This window comes from Myotis davidii, unplaced genomic scaffold (genome assembly GCF_000327345.1).
Source record: "Myotis davidii unplaced genomic scaffold, ASM32734v1 scaffold2100, whole genome shotgun sequence".
Taxonomy (NCBI): Eukaryota; Metazoa; Chordata; class Mammalia; order Chiroptera; family Vespertilionidae; genus Myotis; species Myotis davidii.
In genome coordinates, this window is record NW_006292458.1 from 104,438 (window position 1) to 114,161 (window position 9,724).

At 59.3% G+C, this 9,724-nt stretch overlaps 1 protein-coding gene across 1 annotated transcript in view; it reads right to left on the reverse strand.

Moving 5' to 3' along the window:
• Nucleotides 1-3,292: 3,292 nt before the first annotated feature.
• MED25 (mediator complex subunit 25) overlaps nucleotides 3,293-9,724 on the reverse strand; it is a gene marked incomplete at its 5' end in the record, with an annotated part of 14,179 nt that continues 7,747 nt past the window's right edge. The window contains 13 exons of the mRNA XM_015565441.1: nucleotides 3,293-3,425; nucleotides 3,889-4,069; nucleotides 4,336-4,554; nucleotides 4,642-4,713; nucleotides 5,099-5,287; nucleotides 7,349-7,456; nucleotides 7,609-7,666; nucleotides 7,739-7,824; nucleotides 8,223-8,351; nucleotides 8,687-8,880; nucleotides 8,972-9,059; nucleotides 9,344-9,474; nucleotides 9,608-9,699. Of these exons, the coding sequence (XP_015420927.1) occupies nucleotides 3,328-3,425; nucleotides 3,889-4,069; nucleotides 4,336-4,554; nucleotides 4,642-4,713; nucleotides 5,099-5,287; nucleotides 7,349-7,456; nucleotides 7,609-7,666; nucleotides 7,739-7,824; nucleotides 8,223-8,351; nucleotides 8,687-8,880; nucleotides 8,972-9,059; nucleotides 9,344-9,474; nucleotides 9,608-9,699 (1,645 nt within the window). The remainder of the gene's footprint in view (nucleotides 3,426-3,888; nucleotides 4,070-4,335; nucleotides 4,555-4,641; nucleotides 4,714-5,098; nucleotides 5,288-7,348; nucleotides 7,457-7,608; nucleotides 7,667-7,738; nucleotides 7,825-8,222; nucleotides 8,352-8,686; nucleotides 8,881-8,971; nucleotides 9,060-9,343; nucleotides 9,475-9,607; nucleotides 9,700-9,724) is intronic.

Below are 9,724 nucleotides of genomic sequence, written 5' to 3' on the forward strand. Positions count from 1 at the left end.
CCTTTCGCTGGTGTGGGAATTACGGTCCTAGGGAGTTGTTCGAAGTCCCCAGCCTCCCTCCTCCCTCCCTCCCCCAGACTCAAGAGCTGTAGGCAGGGATCGGAAACTCAAAAGCCTACAGGAGCCAGGCAGGCCACATAAATGAGTGAACTAGCCAGGTATAAGAAAAGTCAACGGCCAGAAATATAATCAAATTGCATCTTTACTGAACTATGGTGAATGCATGGAACATAATACAAACATGTTTGGTACTGGAGTTTTATATTTCAAATTCAGAGTTGAAAAAATACAAATTGAAAAATAGATCTAATTATTAAAATTTTCTCTTTTGTCATTCTTTTGCTCCTTTGAGTTGAAGCCAGAAGGCTGACGTCACCCATTGCGCCCGAGAAGGAAGCGTCAGGCCCAGGGGGCACGGTGGGACGGGCACTAAAGAATTCAGCCTTGAATCCTGGGGGCGGTGTTTACTTTGATTCCGTTTAGTAACGGAAAACCGCCTTTCACAACCGTGGGGACCTCCGCCCGTGGACTCAGGACAACTACTGGAGAGCCGCAGGGCCGGCTCTGGGACCAGCTCCCTATTGCACTGTGGTTCCGTAACTACTCTGCGTGGCCTGCATTCGCACGACCAGCATCGCCCAGCAAAGGCAACCTGACAGTGTTAGTCCATCCTCACAGAGTCTGGATGCAGAACGCCTTCGGGGAACTCGGTCTTTAACCCCACAATTTGGGTAAATACTGTCGGGTCATGTCTTTCATTTCTGGAAACCAACTGCAGCCAAGGAAACGGAGGCAGAATATGCCTTGCTCATGGCTTCCCGTCTTTGCCAGGACTGGGCAGACATGATCATACATTCAAGTCGCTGTTGTGAATGTTCTTGCGCAGAAGAAGTGTTCGGAAGGGTCATCACCTTGACCCCAAGTCTTTGACCAACTTTCACAGGGAAACCAAGGTGTGGCTGTTGCCTCATCGGAAATGAACCAAGAGATTGGTTGCAGCAGTTCTGCCTTCTCCCACACGTCACGTGACGACCAGGTCAGAGGGCTTCTGTGGAATTCACTGGCTCAAGCTCGCCACCAACCTGCCTGTGATGAGCGTACAGAAGCACGCCCGGGGCAACCGAGGTGTGCTCGCCGACTCTCTGCACAGGTCCGTTCCAGGTGACTGATACAATCACCCGACTGTCCTCACCAAGCGCTGCCACCTTGGACTGAGGAGTCCCGACAAGTTCCCCTGTGACAAGGTCATTACATTAGCACAACTGTCTGTGGCTGTGCTTAGGAGTTCGGACCTGTCTACGTAAAACTTTTCATTTCTGCAAATACACAAAAATAAGCCTTTTCCCAGCGTTGGGCCTGCCTGGCACCATGTCACAGGCTTCTTCGGTCACATGAAAATTCTCAACTTCACAAATAAATAAAGCTCACTGGGTGGGAGTAGTTCACGCGCAGAAACAGAAAAGGCCACAATAGATTTGACTCTTTCGAGCAACTGGACTTGTCAATCTTCTGATTTCTCTTCGACACGCCGTACAACGCAAATAAACGCCTGTTCGACTTAAATAACGGCCCAAACAGATGTGTTTCTGTCCAGGACATGTCATCTGCTCCTTTATAAACTCGCCGTGTGTCGGAGGTTTTAATGCCCAGGTAATTCTCTTCACATCACTGTGAGACTGCATGTGGCAGCCACGTCATTTCTATGGTTGGCTTTCCAAACCCTACTGACACTTGAGGCCCTTTTTCAGTTCAATGAGCATCGCATCCCGTGTCTGGTCTGTATACTGGTCGAAGTTCTTACTGTGCTTTGATTCATAATGACGTTTCAGGTTGTACTCTTTCAACACAGACGTGATTTTTTTGCCTATTAAACACGTAGGCATGTTCTTCACTTCCACAAAGAAATAGTCTCGCTCCCATTTTTTTCGAAACACGGGGCCCTCTCGTTCTCTCTTTGGTTGTGACACTTTTGATAGAGACATGGGTACAAGAAAGATTTCACTTTCCTCTGCACACTACCACAGGAACAACTACAGGGCAAACCCAGTGACAAAGGTGGGAGAGCCAAGAGGGAGTGGTGGGGACTGCGGCGAATTAGAGAGCACACGCCCCATCAAAAGGGGCAGCTCCAGCCCGTTGTTGCTAGGCAACAGGGCAGGCCAGGGGTGCCAGATCTCCTGACTTGTCAAGAGAAGCCAAGACTACAGATTTTGTGTGTGTGTCTGTGTGTGTGTGTGTGTGTGTGTGTGTGTGTGTGTGTGTGAGAGAGAGAAAGAATTATCCTGATTTTTACAACTAACTCTTTAGGAAAAAATACCACGTATGCTAACACAGGGAAGGCCAAACAAAACCCATCTGTAGAGTGGCCCATGGGCCACCATATTGCAACCTCTCTCCCGGGACAGGGCCCAGGAATCTAACGTTAACCAGCGTCCCAAACAGCGTGGATGCTGGTGGTCCATGGTGGACCACGCTCTGAGCAACACTGGTCTAGAGTTTGACAACAGACAGCTGACTCTGCCTCCAGGGAGACCACCCACAAGCCCGCACCTGGGCCTATTACCGCGGCCCTCTGGACTTGTCTCTGAGGACACCCTCCAGGTCCCTTGCCTCACATCCCCAACCTGCTTCCTGTGGGGTTTCCACCCCAGGGACAGCCCCACTGTCCATCTATCCAAAGCCCCTGAAGGTAGGTCTCCGACTGGGACCTCTTTCTACATGTGATCTCGTCCACTCTGTGTCTTCAACCACCAAACACACACATCTCCTAAGGACACATCATGAGCTCCCACCCTGGCAGCTGTCACTTGAGCATACCTTAGACCATCAGCATTCACCACTGGCTCTTCGCCCAGTCCCCTAACTAAGAGAAGCCCCACCACCTACCAGCACCCAGGACAGGTCCTGGGGGCCCACCTCAGTGCCCCCAAACTCCCACCTTCCTTCACATGGCACACCAGCCCCCAGCCTCCATCCCTCCCAGCCTCCTCCCCGTTTTCCTGACTCCTGGCAGACCAAGGCCCATCCCCTGCTAGTAGCCTTCTGTGGTTCTTGGGTCCCCAGGACAAACCTCAAGCTGCTCAGTTTGGAGCCTGAGCCCCCCTCCACCGCCTGCCTGCCTCACGTCTCCCCGAGCCAGGCCGTACCAGACCGCCTGGCTCCTCACTGCCGAGGCCAGGCGTCACCAGCCTGGGCCTCGGGATGTCTGCTGTGGCAAGAACCAGGACAGAGATGTCTCCCCCCGGTCTCCTCCTGCCCAGTCCTGGGGGACGACAGTGACGGGAGCCGGGGCATGTGTTAAAAGGAACTTTATTGGGTGCTGGGGGTTCAGATGAGATCCATGAGGATGTCGTCCTCCATGACGCTGGGCTGCAGGCCCGGCTGGGGGACCGGGCCCCGGGGACCCCCGCTCAGCAGCATCTGACCTGGGGGGGGCGGGGGGAAGGGACTGCATCTCCCAGTCGTCCCTGGGGCCCTGAAGGGCCCTGGGGCTACTTTCTCCCTCCTCCTCAACTTAGTCCAAGGCACTAAGTTGTCTAGAAAGCCCTGGGGGGACCCATCAGAGGCGCTTTCTGGCCCCATCTGGACAGAAACGTGCTGTTTCCCGTATGCCTTTGGAAGCCCACCCCCCAAAACCTCTCTCTGGCCCTAAGCCTACATTTCCCAGCAAACCCCAGAGAACACGCAAGAGAGGGATCATGGGAAGAGCTCTTGCCCTCTAGGCTTTTGGGCCCCTGACCCTCAGAACTCCCCCAAAGCCAAGCAGGGATGCACTCTTCTTGAATTCCAGGACTTTGCTTCCCAGGAGCTGTTGGTAATGTTAGGGCTCCAGCCCAGGGGCTGCTGGGACACTCAGTCCAGACCCTGGCCTCCCCCAGACCTCCTTACCTGGCAGTGGAGCCCGCGGGGGAAGCTGTGCAGGCCAGGACTGGGCAGGTGGCGGGTGCAGGAGGGGGGGTCCCAGCTGGGGCTGCCCCAGGCCCTGGTGCGGTGGGGGCAGCAGCGCAGGGGCCCCTGGTGGCTGGAGGTGGTGAAGGGAAGCCTGCTGTGGGGGCACCCCTGTCTGGGGCTGAGGAAACAAAAATGTGGCTCAGAGGCCCCAGTGAGGAGCCCCCACCCAACCACGAAGCCTCTGGCACAGAAAGTGCTCAGAGCGTGTCAGCCAGCCATCTGTGTGGGGTCTTGCTTCAAAGAAATCTGAGCAGAAGCCGAGGGAAGACACACAGACAGGAGCTGGCGGCTGGAGCTCACACCTTCTATGAAGCCAACCTCCCTCCTCCGAGGTGAAAGGTCTAGAACTGTCAGAGCCCAGGACCCGTGTTCCCCAAATCTCACCGGCGGTGGGTTAAGGAGGAGGCTCCGCAGTTGGGGATTGGCCCCAGGGTTCTGGGGCCGAAGGATGGGTCCAGGAGGGAGCGGGCCAGGAGCTGCTCCGGGAGGGCCTTGGGCAGCGCCTGGGGGAGCCTGGGCAGCACTCTGGGGCTGGGGCTGCCCTACGGCTGCAGAGGCCCCCACAGTGCCCTGAGGCTGGGGCTGCGGCGGGCGGGGCTGGAGCTAAGGGGAAGAAATGCGGGTGAGCAAGAGACTCCAGACGCCTCGGCCTCCACAGCTCTGCCCTGACCCTGCTGGCTTCGTCCTCACCAGATTCGGGGAGGGCCTGGCCTGGTCCTCCAGAATGGGGCCCAGCCCGGGCGGTGCCTGCTGCGCCCCCATCTGCACAGGGAGAGAAGAAGCAGGTCGCTGAGTGCGTGTGGAGCGGCTCTGAGAGGATCAGTCCACACGCCAGAGATCTGAGCCCGGAAGGGAACCTTTAAGGAGCTAGGACAATGCTTCGAAGGTGAGGGTCTGGGAAGGAAACTACGTTCCCAGGTCCCAGGAGGGGCCTGTGTCTTGGAGATTCCATGAGGTCACTGAAAAGGGAGAGAGCGTCGCAAAGAAATGTGGGGATGGGACCGCACCTGGATGCCTGCGTCTTGGGAGAGGAGTAAGCGGCTGGTATTAGAGCCCCAAGGGGCCCCTGGGGGGCTGGCCAGGAGTTCTGGGGCCCAATGGGCAGGCACTAGGAGGGGGGGATGGGCCAGGGACCTGCATCGCTCACCCCGCGCTGCTGCTCCAGCTTCTGCTGCTGCACCTGCTTGTGGTTGGTGATGACCTGGCGGATGCCGTTGACGAAGCCGCTCTGGTCGTAGGGGATGAGGCCCATGAAGATCTTCTTCTTGGACGAGTACAGGAGCATGAGCACGCGCACCTCGCAGGGGGCCGTGTGGGGGAAGTGCACGCAGCCCGCCTGGGGGGAGAGAACCAGACACAGTCGCACCCGGCAGGAGGAGGTATCCCCTCCTGGTTCTAGAAGGTCCCAGAAGCCCCAGTCGAGGAGAGGCGAGGTTTCTGCTGGGAAAGGCTGAGGAGACTGGAGCATGGCTTGAAGTTGCTCCAGAAACAAACCGAGTTGCTTAAAGGAGCGCGGAGAGCCCCGAAGGCCAGGGCCAGGCCCAAACACGGGGCTGGGTCCCGCTCTGCAACCTTGACCCCCACCTCCACCGCGTGAGGCCGCTGGGAGGGCTCACGGAGGAGGAAGGGCTTCAACACAGAGCGGGCACCCGAAGCACATCAGACCCATGGGATGCAACACCCTTAGGGGATGGCCACAGCGTTCCTGGCCGCAGCCTCCGCCAGTGAGAACGGAAGACAGCAGCACTAGCAGCACACCATGCACACCAGGCATCCTGGCCACAGCTGGACACAGGGAGTGCCCAGAAAACGTTATCAAACATGAAGTGAGACCTAATACAGGGACGCTCAGAACAGGGGCTCTGCGGGAGGTGGGGCTGAGGAGGTTGAGGAGCCACGTCCGGGACCTTGGCCAAGCGAGTTTCTCTCTGAGCTTCGGTTTCTCATCTGAGGCAGAGCCTGGGGCTGCCCTCCCCGCCCTTCTGCCCGGGGCAGCAGCGTGTGGGCCCCGGAGCCCTGCATCGGCCCCAGTGAAGCCTGCTTGGGGGCGTGGGAAGTGTCTGCTTTCCTGAAGAGACAGGGATACGTGACGGATGCCACACTTCCTTCCTGCCTTCCTGCATCAGGTCACGCAAGATGCCTGGGGCTTCAGGACCATCTTGTGACCGTGAGAGAGAAGCCAACAGAATCTTGGCCCTGACACCCTGAGGCGGCAAAACTCACTCCCACGGCTGCCTCTGGACGTCCCGCTGTGTCAGAAACAAAGGCACAGCTCGCTCTGGGGACGTCCTTCTCAGGAGCCGGCGGCCACGCTGTGCGGAAGCCCAAGCCACAGGCAGAGGCCACGGTGGGCACTGAGGGCGGGCTGAGCTGAGCTCCGAGCCGACAGCCTGTGCCACGTGAGTGAACCTCGAGCCTCTAGCCCATTCAAGCTTTCAGGTAGGTGACTAGCCTCAGCCATCATCTGATGACAACCCCACAAAAGTTCCCAAGCGAGACTAGCCCCGCTGAGCCCAGTCGACCCACAGAACATGAGGGAGAAAATGGTTGTAGGCCCCCATCCCCATCATCTGTTTGTCCTGCTGGCTGGGTGTATGTTATTGGAGCTGGCAGCACTCCTCACGCTGAGGATCGCCGTCTGTGCAGAAAGTTCCCGAGGATTCCATGAGGGAAGCCACCAAAAGTTCCCTCTCCCGGAGAAGGGCTGAGCCCACGGGACGTGCTCAGCATTGGACCTGTTCCTGTGGAGGGAGACCGCCCTCAGGGCTGTAGGTTGAATTGTCCTCCAAAAATACATGTGACCTGATTTGGAAATAAGGTCCTTGCAGATGTAACGAGTTAAAATGACGCCATCAGAGTGGGCCTGAGTCCAATGGCTGGTGTCAATATAAGAAAGCAGGACAGGGGACTCGTCCCGCTCCCTTCGTGGGAGTCTGTGCTTGTTTCTTGAGAAATGCCCACCCTCTGCTATAAAAAAAGCAAGCAGGACACACACGGGGAGGAGAACGCCACGCGCAGGCACGGGCACAGTGAGAGGACGGCCATGGGAAGACGGAGGCAGAGGCTGGAGTTGAACTGCCTGAGGCCAACGCCGCCTGGGCTGCCTGCTGCGAGGCCATGAGGGGTCCTGCCCTGCTGACCGGATTTCGGGTGCTGGTTTCCAGAACCGTGAGAATAAAGTTCTGTTGCTCTCAGCCCCAGAAAACCAATACACCCAGCAAACCTGTCAGAGCCACCTTCTTCCCGATGCTCCCGCCACATCTCACCAGGGAGTGGAATCCCACCGGGCACCTTAGAGTTATAAGCGAGCGAAGGCTCTGGAAGAAGCTGAGGGGCCAAGCTCACACCCCACCACCCGGACCGGTCCGCCCCCTGGTCCCCCCGGCCCAGGACTCACAAAGCCGTTGCCCATGATGCGGTAGAGGCCTTTGAGCGACTCCAGGTCCTTGTTGGTGAAATGGAACTGGACCATCCTTGAGTTCCGGAACAAAGGGCCCAGTGTGGTCTGGGGAGACACCGCGTGTGGAGTGGGGAAGTGAGGAGGGCACAGGTGGGGGGGCAGGAGAGGGGTGAGGAAAGAAGGAAGGGATGAGGGGAGAGGGGAGGGATGAAAAAGAGAAGGGGCAGGGGTTGGGGCTGCTCCCGCCTGCCACTCACCAGCAGTTGCTGGGGGATGAGCTGCATGATCAGTTTCTGGGGCCATTGCTCTGTTTTCCTGGGGCGATGCGAGGGGAGGTGTCAGGAGGATGCAAACCCCAGCCCGCCCCGCCCCCCGACAGTCACCTACAGGTTCTCGCCCTGATTGACGTAGACCTGGCAAGGCAGCGACCGCGTCAACTTGGTGTTGGCGTCCACGGAGGCAGGTTTGGGTTTCTGAGGGGAAGGAGAGGATATCACAGCCGGGGGGCCCAGGTCTCAGTCCGCTCACCCCCTCCTGCCCAACCCTGGGAGCCCCAAAGCTCCGGATCTCCCCACGTTTCAGTCCTAAGAACCCTGGGCCCCTCCTTAGTACCATCTATCCCACAATTCTCTAGTCTTTCCACAAATGTTGAGCTCCCCATCTTGCCCCCCAAATCCCACAACCCTCTGTCTCCTTCATGCTACAACCCCCTGGGTCCGTCTGTGCCCAGAATCTGAGACGCCTCGGTTCTTCACCTGCAATACATTCCTGCCACCTCCTTAGTCCCAACCTGTGGCGGCCCTGGTCTCACCCTGCACCCCGCCAGGCCCGGCCCTGACCCACCTGCCCAGGACTCCTCCAGCCAACTCACCTCCTGCCACTCGAGGACCCCGCTCCAGGCCAGGAGCTTGTTGGAGACGGACTGCTGGCCCCCGAGGGCCGAGGCCCCCAGCTGGGCCGGGGAAGGGCCACTCACCCCGCCTGGGGCAACCGTGCCCGCCTGCTAGAGGACAGAAAGGAGGGCGGGAGGGGGTCAGACCAGCTCCCGGGAGGGGCTGTCCTGAGAGAGAGACAGGCCAGCAAGAACGGGACAAAGGCCTCTTCCTCTGTGTCCCCGTGGCCATCCTCAGATATAAACACTCTGATCCTGGAAGATTCCAGGACCCAGAACAGGAGCCCGTGGGATCATCAGAATAATCTTCATCCGCCAGGAACCACACCCACACCCTGGGCCCTCCTCAGGCAGGCAGACTGCTCGTCCTCCGCACGGTGCTAGCTGGGGGCAGACCGGGGAGTGGGGCAGCGGCAGCCAGGGGGAGGCACAGGGACACCTACCATGGACGGGGCCCCAGGCTGCGCAGTGGGGGCCAGGCCCTGAACAGGAGCCACCGTGGAGACCAGGTTGGGCTGGGAAGTGGGAGACGGCTTGGGGGCGCCAGGTGGCCCCTGTGGCAGTGCAGGGGCCTGGGCTTGGCTGAAGGGGGGACCCACTCCGGGAGCCGCCTGCTGGAGAGGGTTGATGGGCGAGACTGCGAGAGACCAAGGGAGAGGTGGGGCAGGTGCCCTGGGAGAGGCCTGGCCGCCCCGCCGCCCCGCCTGCACTGTAGCCCCTGGACTCACAGCGTGGGCCCAGCCCAGCCTTCTGGTTCTTGGCAGCCTCCACTGCATTCTGAGCAGCCACCTGAGCTGCACTCAAGTTCCCGGGAACCTGGACATAGAGGGGAGGGGCTGATGAGGACCATGCACCCCAGTCCTGGTGTCACATGGGGCCACCCCCCCACAAGGCACAGGTACCCCGACTCCAGTATCACAGGAGCTCACGACTCCCATCGCCCCACAGGGACATGATTCCTCGCCCCCCGAGAGTCCCGCCCTCTGCATGTCTCAAGGGAAACCCCCATCACTCCCCACGTGCCAGCATCCAACCAGGCCTCTTCCAAGGGGCAGGGCTCCCACGAGGCCCCAGAGCACGTCCCCCTGGGACGCCCATACCTGGTACTGCTGGGGGACGGAGGGCAGAGGCTGCTGGGGGGCTGCCGAGAGCGCAGCACTTGAGGATGGAGCTGGAGGCAGGGAGACAGGCTGCTTTGGCTGGAGGGGGCCTGGGGCCGAGCCACCACCGACTGAGAGCCGAGGATGGACAATGGAGGATGGACAATGGAGGATGAGAAGTGGTTGGAAAGGGAAAGGAAATCCAAGTCAGAGGGTGTCAGCCGGTGAGAACACCCCCGTCCCCCAGCGGCGAGCAGGCCTCACCGGGCAGCACGAGTCCCCGCACCAGCACCATGTGCCGTGGGTCCTGGCTCACGTCTGCTGGTGGCTGCAGTGGCTCCAGCATGGCCGGGGGGACAGGGAGGGGGGGGGCTGCCTTTC